This window comes from Cinclus cinclus, chromosome 3 (assembly GCF_963662255.1).
Source record: "Cinclus cinclus chromosome 3, bCinCin1.1, whole genome shotgun sequence".
NCBI lineage: Eukaryota > Metazoa > Chordata > Aves > Passeriformes > Cinclidae > Cinclus > Cinclus cinclus.
Genome location: NC_085048.1, coordinates 38,883,139 through 38,898,048, shown reverse-complemented (window position 1 = coordinate 38,898,048; position 14,910 = coordinate 38,883,139). Strand labels below are relative to the sequence as shown.

Sequence of the window (14,910 nt, the reverse complement as noted above, 5' to 3'; positions counted from 1 at the left end):
TCCCACATCTGGTGCTAAAGTAAATTGTGTCAACCTGAAGTGTAAACCTATATTAAGGATACTATTCTCATTAAGGAAAGCTGAGCAATCATTAGGTTCCCACTGGTTTCAGAGAGTTTTACTTCATGTATTTACATTTCTTTCTTCTTTTTCAGATGGAAATATTGACATGAACTTAAGAACTTTGATGCTTTCAAACCTTGAATTTTGATTGTTAAATGACCAGTTCAAAATACTGCCTGAACAAGATGAAATGCCTTGAAGACCTTTGGTTCTGCTTTCATTTTTCCTGAAGCAATGGTTTTCTCAGCAATGTTGACGCTGGCCCACTCTGGGACCTCAAATGCTACTTTCATTGTTTATGAAAATGCCTATACGAATTTTACCACCCCCCAGTTCTTGCTTCATAGTGGCACAACACAGCCATTGAGGTATAGTTCAGGTGCTGTGCTCACCACTCAGAGAAGTACTTTCCTGGTAAACACCACAGCTATCCTGCCATCACAAGAAGTTTTCAGGAGCTTGAGTTTGCCGCTCCAGATCATTCTTTCTGCTGCTATGATATTTATCCTGTTGGTTTCTTTCCTTGGAAACTTTGTTGTCTGCCTGATGGTCTACCAGAAGGCAGCTATGCGATCTGCAATTAATATCCTCTTAGCAAGCCTGGCTTTTGCAGACCTGCTGCTGGCAGTGCTGAACATGCCATTTGCTCTGGTAACAATCATTACCACTCAGTGGATTTTTGGGGATATATTTTGCAGAGTTTCTGCCATGTTCTTCTGGCTTTTTGTCATAGAGGGGGTAGCCATTCTTCTTATTATTAGTATCGACCGATTTCTTATCATAGTTCAGAGGCAAGATAAACTGAACCCCTACCGTGCAAAGATTCTTATTGTGATTTCCTGGGCAGCATCCTTTGTTGTTGCTTTTCCGTTATCAGTAGGGAATCCTAATCTGCAGATACCCTCGAGAGCACCTCAGTGTGTTTTTGGCTACTCTACAAGCCCAGGTTACCGAGCCTACGTGATAATTATCTTGCTAATTTCTTTTTTTATTCCATTCCTGGTAATGCTGTATTCTTTTATGGGCATACTCAACACCGTTCGCCACAACGCAGTTCGTATCCATAGCCACCCTGATAGCATATGTCTCAGCCAGGCCAGCAAACTTGGTCTCATGAGCTTACAGAGACCTTTTCAGATGAATATTGATATGAGCTTTAAAACTCGTGCCTTCACAACCATCTTGATTTTGTTCCTTGTCTTCATAGTCTGTTGGGCGCCATTCACCACTTACAGCCTTATTGCCACGTTCAACAGCCACTTCTACTACAAGCACAACTTTTTTGAGATAAGCACTTGGCTCCTTTGGCTCTGCTACCTCAAGTCTGCACTGAACCCACTGATTTACTACTGGAGGATTAAGAAGTTCCATGATGCATGCTTAGACTTGATGCCCAGATTCTTCAAGTTCTTGCCACAGCTCCCTGGCCATACAAGGCGGCGCATCCGGCCCAGTGCCATCTACGTGTGTGGGGAGCATCGGTCGGTAGTTTGAAACTGCAGTTCTTTGACAATGATAGTTGTTTGCTGGGGTCATTTGTCTTTAGGCTTTAGGTCGAATTTTGTTTTGTTTCATATGGCTTTTTCAGTGTGGCCATATCTTCTAACTTGATTAAATTTTCAGTACTCTGTGCAATTTTGGGAGGATTAGAGGGGGGGGAACATGATTGGCTATAGTTGGGTTTACTACCAGAATACAATGTAAACAGAACAACAAATGTTACCTCTAGGATTCCATGGAAATCCATTCTTTTAATGAAAACTATATTTAGGATCTTGTCAGGTTTATGCTTACTAGGCCTGCAGTTTTATCTAATGGTAGGGACTTTTTTTATGCTGCTAAGATATGGTGTATTTCATTAGTGTAATTTTTTTTAAAACTGTTGCTGCTGTCTCCCAATATATTAGAGCCAAAAAGTCCCATTAGATTATTTCTGTCTAATTTAACGATATTTCAGAAGTTTTCATGGTAACATTAAAAACCTTGTTTTTAATATTTTCATTAATATTTTTGTGCACTTTACAAAATTCATGATGTAGTTTGTTCATTTGAATATTTTGTTCTCTATTGAAGATATATTATTATTTCTTCTATTATCATTTGTTATATTGGTGAATTTCAGTGAAAGACCCATGTAAGCTCTAGGAAGGTGATTTATAATGGTATAGCTACATGTACAGTCATAGATTTTCTGGTTTTCTAACAATTGACCAAAATTACCTGCTCAGTTATCAGGAGAGTTAGAAGGAGAAAACAGAAGGAGAAAACAGAAAAGAAAAAGCAACAAAAATACCATGACCTGAGATTTAGGCTAACATGGTTTAGAAGAATAGTGTTCATGTTAAAATTGTTACAGAGTAAGGGTGACTGTAGTTGTTACTTGAGACTGTTACAAGTTATCCAAACCTGATTATATGCCTGAAAACCTATCTGAAATAGTGATTTTTGGGCCTGCAGTTTATACTGTGTTGGTGTAATGTTGTTTCTGCTTGGAGCTTATATAAGGCTAAGTGTGCTCTACACTGCTGACATAATGCTGTCAGGCCTTATATTAGGATAGGATTAGAAATTGTAGGGAAACCAGCGCACAGATAGTAAATGAACCACAGTTGAGGTTAGGATTTTGTCTACATAATAATTACAGCGAGAAAAAGTATCCTGGACTTGTTTTACAATGTAAGTATTGGATTAAAACCATAAACAGTCACAGAATCATAAAATGGCTTGGTTTGGAAGGAACCATAAATGCCATCATGCTTCAATCCCCCTGCCATCAGTAGAGACACCTTCCACTAGGCTACTCAGAGCCCCATTCAGCTTGGCCTTGAACTCTTCCAGGGATGGAACATCCACAGCTTCTTTGGGAAACCTGTTCCAGTGCTTCACCACCCTCACATGGAAGAATTTCTTCCTACATCTTTTATAATTTTACTCACTTTCAGCCATTACCCCTTACAGCAGTCAGCCAGCAGAGTTTGCTGGGGATGTAAGTTAAATTCCCCTTTTCCCTCTGATACTACTTCACATTGATTTTTTTCATCACCTCTTTGTCTCTGTAGTGGCTGCTGCCTCAAGGGTTTACTTGCTGTTCTTATCTATTAGACATCAGCTTCTCTCCCTAAAATGCCAAACTACCTTTTTGATTAATGTCAGACTGTGTTGGTATCCTCCTGGAAAGCAGAAAAAGATTTTTCCTTGATGATAGCAAACCAAGTTCAGGGGTTTTTTTGTTGCTGTTTTTTTTTTTTTTTTTTTGGTTGGTTGGTTGGGGTTTTTTTTGTTTGTTTGTTGTTTTTTTTTCTCATTCAGCAAAATATTTATTGTGAGGCAGATAGAATTAAGACTTAGGTTGGGGCTTTGGAGCCATGTCCCCAGTTCTCTGAGGCTGGGAAGAATGCCTGCAGAATCAGCTCTTTGGGGCTGTGACTGAGAACAGAGGGATTGATTTACAACAAAAAACAACCAGAGCTGGGGTTTTGGCTTCTCTTGTTTCCATCTGTTTTTCAGTTCCCCAAAGCATGGGAACCTCTCCGTTGCTCTTGTATCAGAGGAGCAAAAATAATAGCAATTTTATCTACTTCTGTGTATCCACACAATACACATGTGTATGAAGGAAATACCTTGTCCTATGTGGGTGTCCAGGGACTGCTTGCTTCCTGAGGGCGACAAAATGTTCACACCCCAGGTTTCTTTAAAAGATATTCAATAAAGAACTAATTTATCTCTGTTCTCATTGACAGCTATTGGTAAAATTGTTGTCAGTTTTTAAATTTTAGGAGTATAAAAGGAAAGACTTTGAATTCAGTAATTTAATTAAAAGAAAAACTACCAGCTGAGACTGGGTTGCTTGTAAAGGCACCTGGCAGTGGTGATGTTACTGATGTCCATGCTTTCCCTTCCTTGTCACTTTTACTGATGATGGTATAGATTTTACTGATCTAAAGGAGTTCCACTATAAAGCAGAGTGTTTTAGTGTGTCTTTGTAGTAAAGCTTTTATTTTTCACTTACAGTGACAGCACAAGTTTATGACCTGATTAGTATGGATTTTGTGTTCAAAGCTGTCATACCTGTTTATCTCTGAAAACAGCAAAATTGTGCTTAGAGTTAATGTAACAGAGTGTACATTGTCTAAATGGCAGGAACAGGTATTTTTGCTGTCTTCCAGCTCTATGATGCAAGAAATTTGAATGTTGTAAAACACAGTAATTCAAGAAGGAAAGAAGATGAGCAACACAAGAAAATTAGTGAAATTACATTTCTGAAGGAGGAGGGAAAAACATTCTGTGGGATTATCATGATCTCTGATGTGTAGTGGCTGTGAAGTATAAATTGCAAACATCGAAGACAGTTAATTTGTCTTGATAATTTAACATTTGTTTATAGTGACTGTAACAAGGTTTCTGGTCAAAGCTACATATACTGATCCTTGGAGAAAAGAAGCCCGTATTGTGTGGCCCAAATTCAGAGGTGATTTCTATAGTGATACAGTATTCATACTTACCAGGTTTTTTTGAGGTGATCAAAGCATATAGTGAACAAAAGGGATTCAAAAAAAGAAACAAGGTGGTGTAAAGGGTAATTATGTGTTTACAGAATCATTTGAGCTCTTGTGTCTATGTACTGTCTTGAGCAGTGCCTTGATAATTACAGCTGAAATCCTAGAACCAAGCTGAAGACCTCTGAACTGCTCAGTCTTGCTGTCTGTGATCCTGCCAAGAATCCTGCACAACCTCGCTGAGATTTGTAATGTTAAAACACATACATATTGGCTGAAGTGGGTCTCCTGAGGCAATTTAATGGTCTTGACCAAGACCAAGGATTTTAAAAACTCAGACTGATCCTTCTTGACTTTGCTGGGGAATTATAATTTTATTCCTCTTCAGAGATGATAGTCATTACTAATCTGTATTCCCTCATGTTCTATTTTCAAACATCTTTAGTATGGAGGATTTAAATGAATGTATTTTGAAGTATGTTGCAGTTTAATTCATTCAGTCAAAGCATGCTGCTTACCCAGTTCTCAATTGTACAAATCTAATGCTGAAATTATTTTGTACTCAAAATTGTGTATTTTTGACATTTCTTGTTACTTATGTAAAATTATTTCTGTATATAGGGAAGAAAATTGTTTTGCCTCTTATTGCTTTGTCACTATTTTTTTTCACTAGTATTATTAATGCTTTCATATTTTATTTTAAGCATATGCATAAATAACTAAGATTTCAGTGTTCTTTCTGAAGCCATTTGAGATTTTTAATTCTTAAATCATTCAACAACACCCTCCTTGAAAGAGATTTTAATTTATTTCAGTGTGAAAACTAAAAATTCAGAGCACAAGTTTGTTGTGGTAGGAATGGTGAGGAATATCTTAAGTCCTGTTTTCCAAGAGCCACTATTTTGCCACCACTCTGAACTGGTTTGATTTTTTTTTTTCTTTTTCTTTTTTTTTTTTTTTTTTCTTTTGCAGACTAGTAATTTTCTGATGTGGATAAATCTTGAATTACTGTTTTAAAACAAGCTGTTAAGTGGAATGGCATTGTCTTTTCTGTACATAATACACTCATGAAAATACCTGAAATAACAACAAAGAAAAAAAAAAAGAAAAAATAAACATTAACATTCTGCAGAAATGTAGCAAAATTCTTTAGAATTGACTCTCTTCTTTGCATGTGTGCTTGTTTCTTGTATTTAATGCCCACCTCCTTAGTTTCAAACACTTTTTTTATCTGTCTGTAAAATAACCAGGATTGCTTGATTTAGGTGGTTATGTTTAGGCCAAAATGTTTCTTGTATAAAGCATTTGCAGAATGCTCTTTTCTGAGACACTGGAGTAGAGACATGTCAAGATACCTAGAACAACTGGAATAGTATCCAGCAAGCAGAGAGAGAGCCTAGTAAGAAGGTAACTTTCCTAAACTGCTACCTGAACTGGGTGTCCTACCTTTTAGCTTGCACTAAATAATTAAGATCATCTTGCTGTGCAATAAATAAAGTTGGCAGTGGTATCACAGGGCATGATTCATATCAACACAAGCCAGTGACCTTTATGATTCAAGTGCTGCATGTTTCTATGTGATGGATTATTCCCCATAGAAGTAGAGTGAAAAAAGTGCAGCATCTCAGCTGTTTTGGGGAAAACTTTCAGCTTGGAAATGATTTAGCAGAAATGCTGCTAGAGTAATTTCTCTAAGTGATAAAGACATGTCCCCGAAGAGTGCCTGAGAGGGGATAGATATTTCTGGTTGCTTGAAAATGGCTGTGCTCAGCTGCTGCAGTGCCTCATTCTGAGACTCCATACTTGTGCAACAGACAGTTTTTCTTCCCTTATCCTCTCCTGGTGCCTGCCCAAAGCAGCTCATTCTGCACCATTTTGTTGCAGCAGGTACAGTGGTGGCAGGAGGAGGTGGAGGTCCCTGGGAAAACTGGAAGCTGCAAACCTCTCACCTTGTGCCACTCTTTCCTGTCTTGAGTTCAGGTTGGACCATCAATGACAGGCTGAGGACGTGTTTTACCACCTCTGGTTTTAACATTAGTGCCATCATAGAGGTGTTACAGAAGCACGTGTTTGCCTCTACTGCTAGTGCAGGATCCTTGTTTTTCCCCAGTAGTGTTATAAATTTTATTCTACCTCATCTTTCAGTGACTGAGCTTCATCCATCTTCAGCCAATTCATGACTAAGAATCCCTGAGCTGACCTTTGTCTCTAGGAGTGTTCTGGGCACACAACCTGCCAATGAGCTTCCAGCATAACAAAAGTTCCTACAGCTTGCTCTCAAAACAAAGTGGCATACATGGAGACACCCACAACTCTGCTCAAGATGTCAGTGGTAAAACAGCCATAAGTCAGTGGCTGCACTGTGTGGTGGAGGAAAATGTGAGTTATGATGGGACTTCTTAAGTGCCCCTTTATAGAGGCAGTGTTTTAAAAATTGATGTATGGTTATTTATGCACAGACTGTTGGGTTGTGTTGTTCTGCCTTATTGATAGTGAATGCAGCTTGATACCAAATCATTATAGTACTGCTGATAAGTAACACAATGTTCATAAATACCAAATTAGAACTTCTTCCTGGCTGATATTATTATCCTGTCTACATAACGTGCTTTGCCAGGGTGCGGGCACAGAACGTGGCAATAATGAGATATACTCCTTGTTTAATCAGAGCTCTGCCTTCAATATGTTAGTGCAGTCCAAACCTCTGTGGTTGACCTGAAATAAAATTAGGCCTTTTTGCTCTCATGAGTAGAAATTCCACTAACATTTCCCTGTCTTTTGAAAGAGAAGGTCTAGTGAAATGAATGACAGTTCCTCCACCTCCTAGAGTCAGTTAATCTGATCTCCAGAGAGGATGTAATCACAGCTGTAATACATTTAACAGTATATTCCTTTGATTTACTGGGCTTAGGCTCTGTGTCAAAGACAGAGGGAAGTTTTTGGTGGCTGAGGGTCTTGACTGAACACCCAGGATGGCAAGAGGGAGCCTCTGTAGCCTATATGAAAATCTCAGTGCTATAGTTTGAGCCCCACTGTTCTTTCAGGTGACAGTGCTGCCTTTTTCTGTAAAAGTAATTCCTTTCAAAGGAAGAGAGATGAAATGCCATCTCTTCCATCATCACTTGCTTTATTGACATTTTAACTGTGAGAATATTAATTCTGAATTTGTGTGCTGGTTTGAAAAGCAAAACCAGTGAGACTTCAAGTCAGCAATACAATTTTTAATAGGAAAGAGAAAAAAAGGAGGAAAACAAAATACATGCAATAATAAAAATAAAACCACTGACAGAGTCAGAATACAACCTGATACCCTGTCAGTCAGGGTGCTGGTGCAGTTTTCCTCTAAAGGGTCCAGCGATGATGTGGAAAAAAGCCTGGTTCTTCCTCTGGAATCCAGTGGGAAAAGGCTGCTTTCGGCGTTCTAAACCTCAGTTTTTATCTAGGTAGGAAAGGCTTGGCTCTTCCTCCTGGCTGGAGCATCTCCCAGTGGGATGATGTAATCTTATCAGTTTTACAGTAGGACTGAATGGCCTATTAACAGAAGATACTTCCCACAGAGATAGGGATGATCACCCTTATCAGATTGTAATAGAATATGTATCTTGTATTGTAAACCAGGACAATTTAGTTCCCTGGAACTGGGTTTCATTCCCTTCCTCACTGAAGGGGAATTGAAGCTGTCATTTATCAGCCTGTGTTCTGCATCTGATCTAGAGGAGATGAGCGGTACCATCAGCCCCTCCTGTGAACTCTTTCACACTTAACACTCCTTGGGCTGGAGAGAAAGGGTGAGTGTGGGAAGAAAGTGAGAGCATGTGCTCCTGCCACTGTTTGATGATGACATAGAGTTTCACGATTTGGCTGTCAGGAAACAGCAGTGGAAGCCAGTTTCTTTCCATCAGTTCAGTAACTACCCCAACCCAGGTGTCTCCCTTCTGCTGAGCATTTAATTAGTCTTTAAAAATGAAACAGCTATAACAGAGGCAAGGGAGGGTGCCCTTTCTGTTCCTAATTGAGATTAGGTAATAATCCACTGATTCAAGAGGTGAGGAGAGACTGTTGAAAGTTCCCTGGGATCGAGAACAACAAACCACATCTCCTTGCTAATATTTTCACTACTGAATTACTGGGTTAAGGGAGTGGTCTACCAAAACTTTCATTTATGGGCTTTCTGGTTTTTTTGCAGCCTAAGATGTTGCTTGAGCTCTGAAAACACCTATGGCTGAATCTTCTCTGTAGCATAGATAATGTAGATCCTGTTTTCTAAATTCTAGTTTGGGATGGACATGGCTTACTGCCATCAATGCTGCAGCACTTCTGGACATAAGCAGAAGTATATGATGAGATACATCTCTGATACTTTAGCTATCTATAGCATAGACAGCTCCACCAATCACTTGAGGCTCTTTTGCAGACAGTGGAGATAAGTGGATGCTTTCAATTTTTTTAGGAGCTACTCTGGAATGTTGCCTTCCAAAAGAAGTGAGAGAAACAGCATGAAAAAGCCCTAAACAATTTATTATTATTATTATTATTATTATTTCTGGTGATGACTCCACTGGCAAAAAGATTGGGCATTGTAGAACTTGATTCACTTCCTCTAGTGCTTCTTTGTAGATGTGATGCAAATTCATGCACTTCTAACCATAATGTGGATTTTCTCCTGAAAAATTAAATTTGGCTCAGTTTGGTCCAATTTTTCAGAAGGAATCAGAGCCCTTTGCTTCTATGTGAGAACACCTGCAATGATAGTTGCTGTTGTTAAACTAGAATGCATTGCCCTTCTGACTTTAATTACTTGGTCTTTGATTTCTCATGTTCCAGTGTAGACAAGATTTATAAAGTTACTTCTAAAATTACCCATGAGTTTTTTTTTTCACTTCTAGCATGAGTTTTTTAATTTCTGTTAATTATTCCATTTCTGTTGTGTCAAATTTAGAAATCCAGAAGGCATCACTGCATAGGCTGAGCTGCTTTCATATCTATTTTGTTATACTAGATAGAGGGAGCAATGGAAGATTTGTAAGACTAAATTTAACTAAGAACGAAGCCAAGAGATTCTCTTGAGAGGACCTGACTTGGCAGCCTATTAATTTGGACAAGTCAGAATCCTTGAAGACAGCCCTAACTGCCTGTTGGATTTCAGATTTTCTTCAGGTATTTGCAGGATTGCTCTTGCGTTTCCTGATGTGAAATGCAGGAGCAATCCTGTAAATGTTGGTGGGAGCTGAAGCTTTACATGTCCTGATCTCCAAGCACCAGCATCTCATGGACTCCTGTTCCCCTCGTTCTGTCCTCACAAAGTTTTGAGGCCTCTTGCACTGTGGTGTGCCTCCCAGGTAAGTGGGGAGAGGCACTCACATCTCACTTAGCCTCTGCAGCAGCACGTTCTGAACCATGCTGCTCGGGGATAAGTTCTTTTCCATGCATCTGTGTTTTAAAAGAGATGAGTTCTTTATCATTAGATCCCTGCCTTCCTTCACATGAACTGGAAATGTAGGATTTCAGGTAGGTGCTGTGGGAGATGGAAAGGAGGTGTGGAGGACTTCAGCAGGAAGGTGTCAGTCCTGTCAAGGATTTCTACTGAACAACTGCTTTTCTGTCACCTGGACGACCTGAGACAGCCTGCAGAGGTGGCTGACTTCTTCACTCTCAGGGCAGCAGGTTTATGTCCCTACCTCTGTTCCTCTCAATAGGAGTCCGCAGCAATTCTGGTACCCTTCTGGTCCTTAATACCTCATCTTTATTGCACAACGGGAGATTTTTTAAAACTAAATCAGCTTTGAGAAAAAAAAATTCTAAAAGTATTTTATAATGAGATAGTTTGAGAAGTGCTTTTGTAGCACAATAATTAATTAATGTAACATCTATTATACAGGAGGCCAGAGTACATGACTGTAGTAACTTTTTCTGGCTGTATTCTGTATAAGATCCTGATTCCACTTACATGAAACTTAGTTTTATTAGTGCCATTGTCAAGGTAAGCCTGACTATTGATAGAAAATATCTCAAACATAATTTAAAGAGGACAAAGAAGTGGCACTTTCAAGAGGATAATTCATCCTAGGTCAACATTGGTGGCACTTGATTCTGTAAAGTTTGCTTTTCTAATCAACTTTCTCAGAGGAATTCATTAACTGAAAACCTGTGACTAATGAAAGATGTTTTGTTCTTTTGAAGTCCAAGCTAATTTCCATGAAGGTTACTATTACTAAGCAACATATTCTGCAGAATGTCTCGTAGGGGGCTGAAACTGTAATATGTACAAAGATGTAAAGCAAAACATAGTGCAAAAAATGATGAAATACTATCCCCAGACACAGTGGCTGCAAATAGTACCATGACTAGGGCCCGTTTTGGAGTTTCCTTCCTTGAAAGCTGTTTTGTCACCAATGGGAAATTCCTGCAGGAGCAAGAGATCAGCATGAACCACATCACCGTCTGTAGTGAATGTAATGCAAGGTTCAGCCTCTACTCAAATGCAGAGATAAATCAGAACATGACCATGGGGGGAAAAAAGGGAAGTCTTAGTCCCAAATATATTTCAGCTTTCAGCATCCATAATTCTTCAGAGAAAAGCAATCACCTGTAATATACTTCAATGATATTAAAAGAAGAATGGTTATTCCAGCTGTGAGAGAAGATGGAAATTAAATACCAGGAGTGCTTTCTTGAGTCAAAAAAGATGGTGTCATCTTCTCTGCAGCTTTGTGTCAGAGTAGAAATACGTATTTGCACCTTGCTTAAGTAAAAAAGCACACCTGGATACTCAGTTTTTTGAGGAGAGTGATTTCATTCTGTCCTCTCAATTAGTCTTTATCCACCGGCTTAGCTAAATGCAAGGTAGAAATGATAAAGGGGGGAAAACTCCAAACCCCTCAGTTACTCCCAGTAATCTTTCAGATGTTTGGGTGGGCTCCTTTGGTCTTGTTCTTTTCTTTCTTGTGTTCAGTTTAGGTGATTCTGTAAGTGGTGGTGTTTTCTAGCATAGAATTTGTGTGAGGTGAATTTCAATACTTGTTCAATAGAATTCATAAGCTTTGCAGTATCATGCAACTTAACCCATGAATCATTGTGCATGTAGGATATGTACAATCTGGAAATAAGTAAAATACTGTCATTACTTGAGTTAAAAATATCTCCCCAAAAGTAAGAATGGAATATACAAAGCAGTTATTAGCAGAGAAATCCAAATATTTTCTCACTCTTCTGATCATTATATTCACAGTTTCTTTTGAAAATATATCTTCTGACATAATGAAAGAAATATTTGTTATTATCCAAAGTTTTATGAAGTGACCAGTGAGGCACAACAGACACTAATTTTTAGAGAAATGAAGTAAACATAACCTCTAGTTAGATGCTTCCTTGTCTCTGGAAGCACTGAGGGTCAGCAGGTATCTACACTTCCAAGCTATGTGAAGTAGGTTCTTTGGATATGTCTAGGAGCAGCTGTGTCCTCATCTGACTGTGATGGGAGTTGCTTAAGTCACACGAAAGCCCTGCAAGTGTCCAAGAATTTAATGCAACTCTTGCTTCTACAGAGTTATCTTATGCCCACTCTTTTCCTCAAGAACCCAGGACTTTAATAAAACACGTGTATTCATTGCACAAGAACTTAAATTCAGGTCTCTCTTCTTCCACAGGAAGCCCTTGCAGCCATCACACCTTGTAGCAATAACTGGTTTTGGGCTTAATGAGTATCTCAACACAGTTTAGTATTGTCCCAGGAAGACTTTGCAGCTCATGTTTGGCTGGGTGTTCTGAGAGATGCCTTACCTTATGAGAATGATGATACCACCATGAAGCACTATCTCAATAATAAAACAGGCAAATAAATTGAAAATAGAGTTGGACTGACCTGAAGCTGCAGATACGGGTTTATGTTCAACTTCAGGTCTATTCTCATTTCAGACCTGAAATGGCTCACACGTTTTCTAGAGCGTTCTATATCTTGTACATAACTTTTGCCTGATGGATTTTTTTCCAGATGACTGATTCTGAGTGTTAAGCCTTACCCAATGCAAAGGGATTGAGATTTTAGAAAGGGCAATCTGTTTCCCCATAACTTCTGTGAGAGTATATGAAAGATAATCAGGGACAAAATGCCTGGGAATCTCAACTCGTATCTCTCCCACCCTGATCTATGTAGAAATTTTGCAGCTCAGTTAAAGATCACCACTGTCTCTGCTTCTATTATGTGTGTCAAGTGACTGGATAGCTTTTAAAAATGAATGTTCAATTAGAAATAGGTTCTCTTCTTTAACTGTATCTTCATTTTATATTGGTGGCTGCAAATCATTTAATCAGGGGTTTGGAATAAATAAGTTGTGGGAAGTCTGATTAATTGGTAAGTATAGCTTTCAGTCTTACAGCAGTAAAGATTTTGCAGCATTACCACAGGTCAATTGCGTATCTGGAACAATACTTATATTTTATAAAAATGTTGAGAAAATTAATGGTTTTCAAAATTTTTCTACTAGCACTTCCAAAATTTCTATACTAGTGACATAGAACAGCTATTGTTTGTACTGGCTTCCGTACATTGTGTTATATCTAAAACTATAAGGAACAAAGAGAAATAGGTAGTTAACGTAGGGGAAAGTGCATAAGTGTACGTAATCTATAAACTGCCAAATCAGAATTCCTTTGTTTTGCTGCTGGTAATTATTCTCAAGAATAATTGGGCATGGAAAATTTTGGGTTATGTTTCTGCAGTAGGTCCTAGTTCTCTGAATTTAAGCAGATGCCAGTATAAAAGGTATGACCCTCTCCTGGACTAAGTAATTTTTTTGTACGAGTGTACTTAGAGCATGGTGCTAATAACACCAAGATTGTGGGCTCAATCCTCGTGTCAAATCAGCCATTCACTTAAGAGTTGGACTTGATGATCCTTGTGGATGCCTTTCAAATCAGAATATTCTGTTATCTATGACTGTGTGTATGTATACTACATACTGTTGTCCTCAATTTCATCACTGTCATTTATGTTTACTGACTTATCCACACTAAGCTCCACAAAATGAATCCTATAATTTAGAACTGGTCCTCAAAGATTGATATGGCTGCAGTGGAAAAGGGAAGGCTCTACTGCTACATATTTCTTACTGCATTTTGAATATGTAAAAATAATGAGATTACTATTGTCCTTTGTACTGGCCTTCTTCCCAATTGGAGTGGAAAATAACAAAGCTGTCATTCATGGTGAGGTAAAATGCATGTCTTGCCCAGCAGAGGTGGTACCATTTTCAAATGATTTGGTTTGCAAAACTTAAGTTATTTTGTGGTGGAAGGTAAAGAGCCTGAATCATAATATCATATCAATCACTATCACATAATATAATGATAGAGGCAGGGCACTTTGACCCTCTAGAGCCAATTTTCTGATTGAGGCCTGCCCTAGACAGAAGGACTAAATGCAAGCATGCTGAAAATATAAACCTGAGTAAATATTTCTGACATGGACATATAATGCTCTTGTAGAGAAAAAAACCCTGGTATTTGTAATGCATTGATGACCTATATTTCACTTTTCTTATCCAAACTTCATAAAAAATTCTTAGTGAACAAGTCTCAAGAAATCAAATTTTAACTTTTTTATCCAATGAACTTGTCTAGCCAGTGATATTTTAATTTAACTCATTTCCAGTTAGGGGTATTCAATCATAGGTTTCTATATGAAGTGCCTCAAGCAATAAGATGCCCTAGAGCTCAGAGTGCAATAGAAAACTTTGGCTTACAAGTGTGAAAAATAGTAAAATATGCATAGTAAAATCTGTGCTTTTATTGCTTCTCTGACCCTTTCATTCAATACTAATAATGCAACCATTCCTGACAAATGCAGGGGAAGTGCAATTATGGCTTAGGTAGTAATGTGTTTGAACTTCTGGAAAAATAAACTTTTTTCTAAATATGCCTATCAGAACATGCTGCTGCCCAGTTTTCTGCTGTTCCCTGATATTCCCCTGCATCAGAGGAATTAATTTTAACATGTTTGCCAGAAATTTGGATTATTGTCGTTCAAGGGAATATTAAAAATAACAAATACATGGCTTTTTAATGTCTCTGGTCTTTTGTTGCCACCAGGACTAGTATAACACAAGGACTGTGGTGGTCTCTCCATGCCAGTTCACCCCTGTCCCACAAAAAGAGCTGCATGTAGAATTAAACTTCTTCCTGCTGAAGAAATAATTCAAGACATACATTGCTATGAAATATCCTCATGTGAAACTAATACAGAGGATGTTTTGAGAATAAGGGCCTACTACTTCCAGTTTCTGCATATTACAGACTGAGATATTTTATTTAACAAAGCTCTAGCTCCAGTAGGGATTAGGAGCTGGGAAGCATC

General features: G+C 38.4%; 1 protein-coding gene across 1 annotated transcript; it reads left to right on the top strand.

The window, feature by feature from the left end:
- The first annotated feature begins 239 nt into the window (after positions 1-239).
- On the top strand, positions 240-1,557 carry GPR63 (G protein-coupled receptor 63). Its single transcript, XM_062488682.1, has one exon. It carries the CDS (start codon positions 298-300, stop codon positions 1,555-1,557), a length of 1,260 nt encoding a protein of 419 aa, XP_062344666.1. The 5' UTR covers positions 240-297.
- The last annotated feature ends 13,353 nt before the right edge of the window (positions 1,558-14,910 follow it).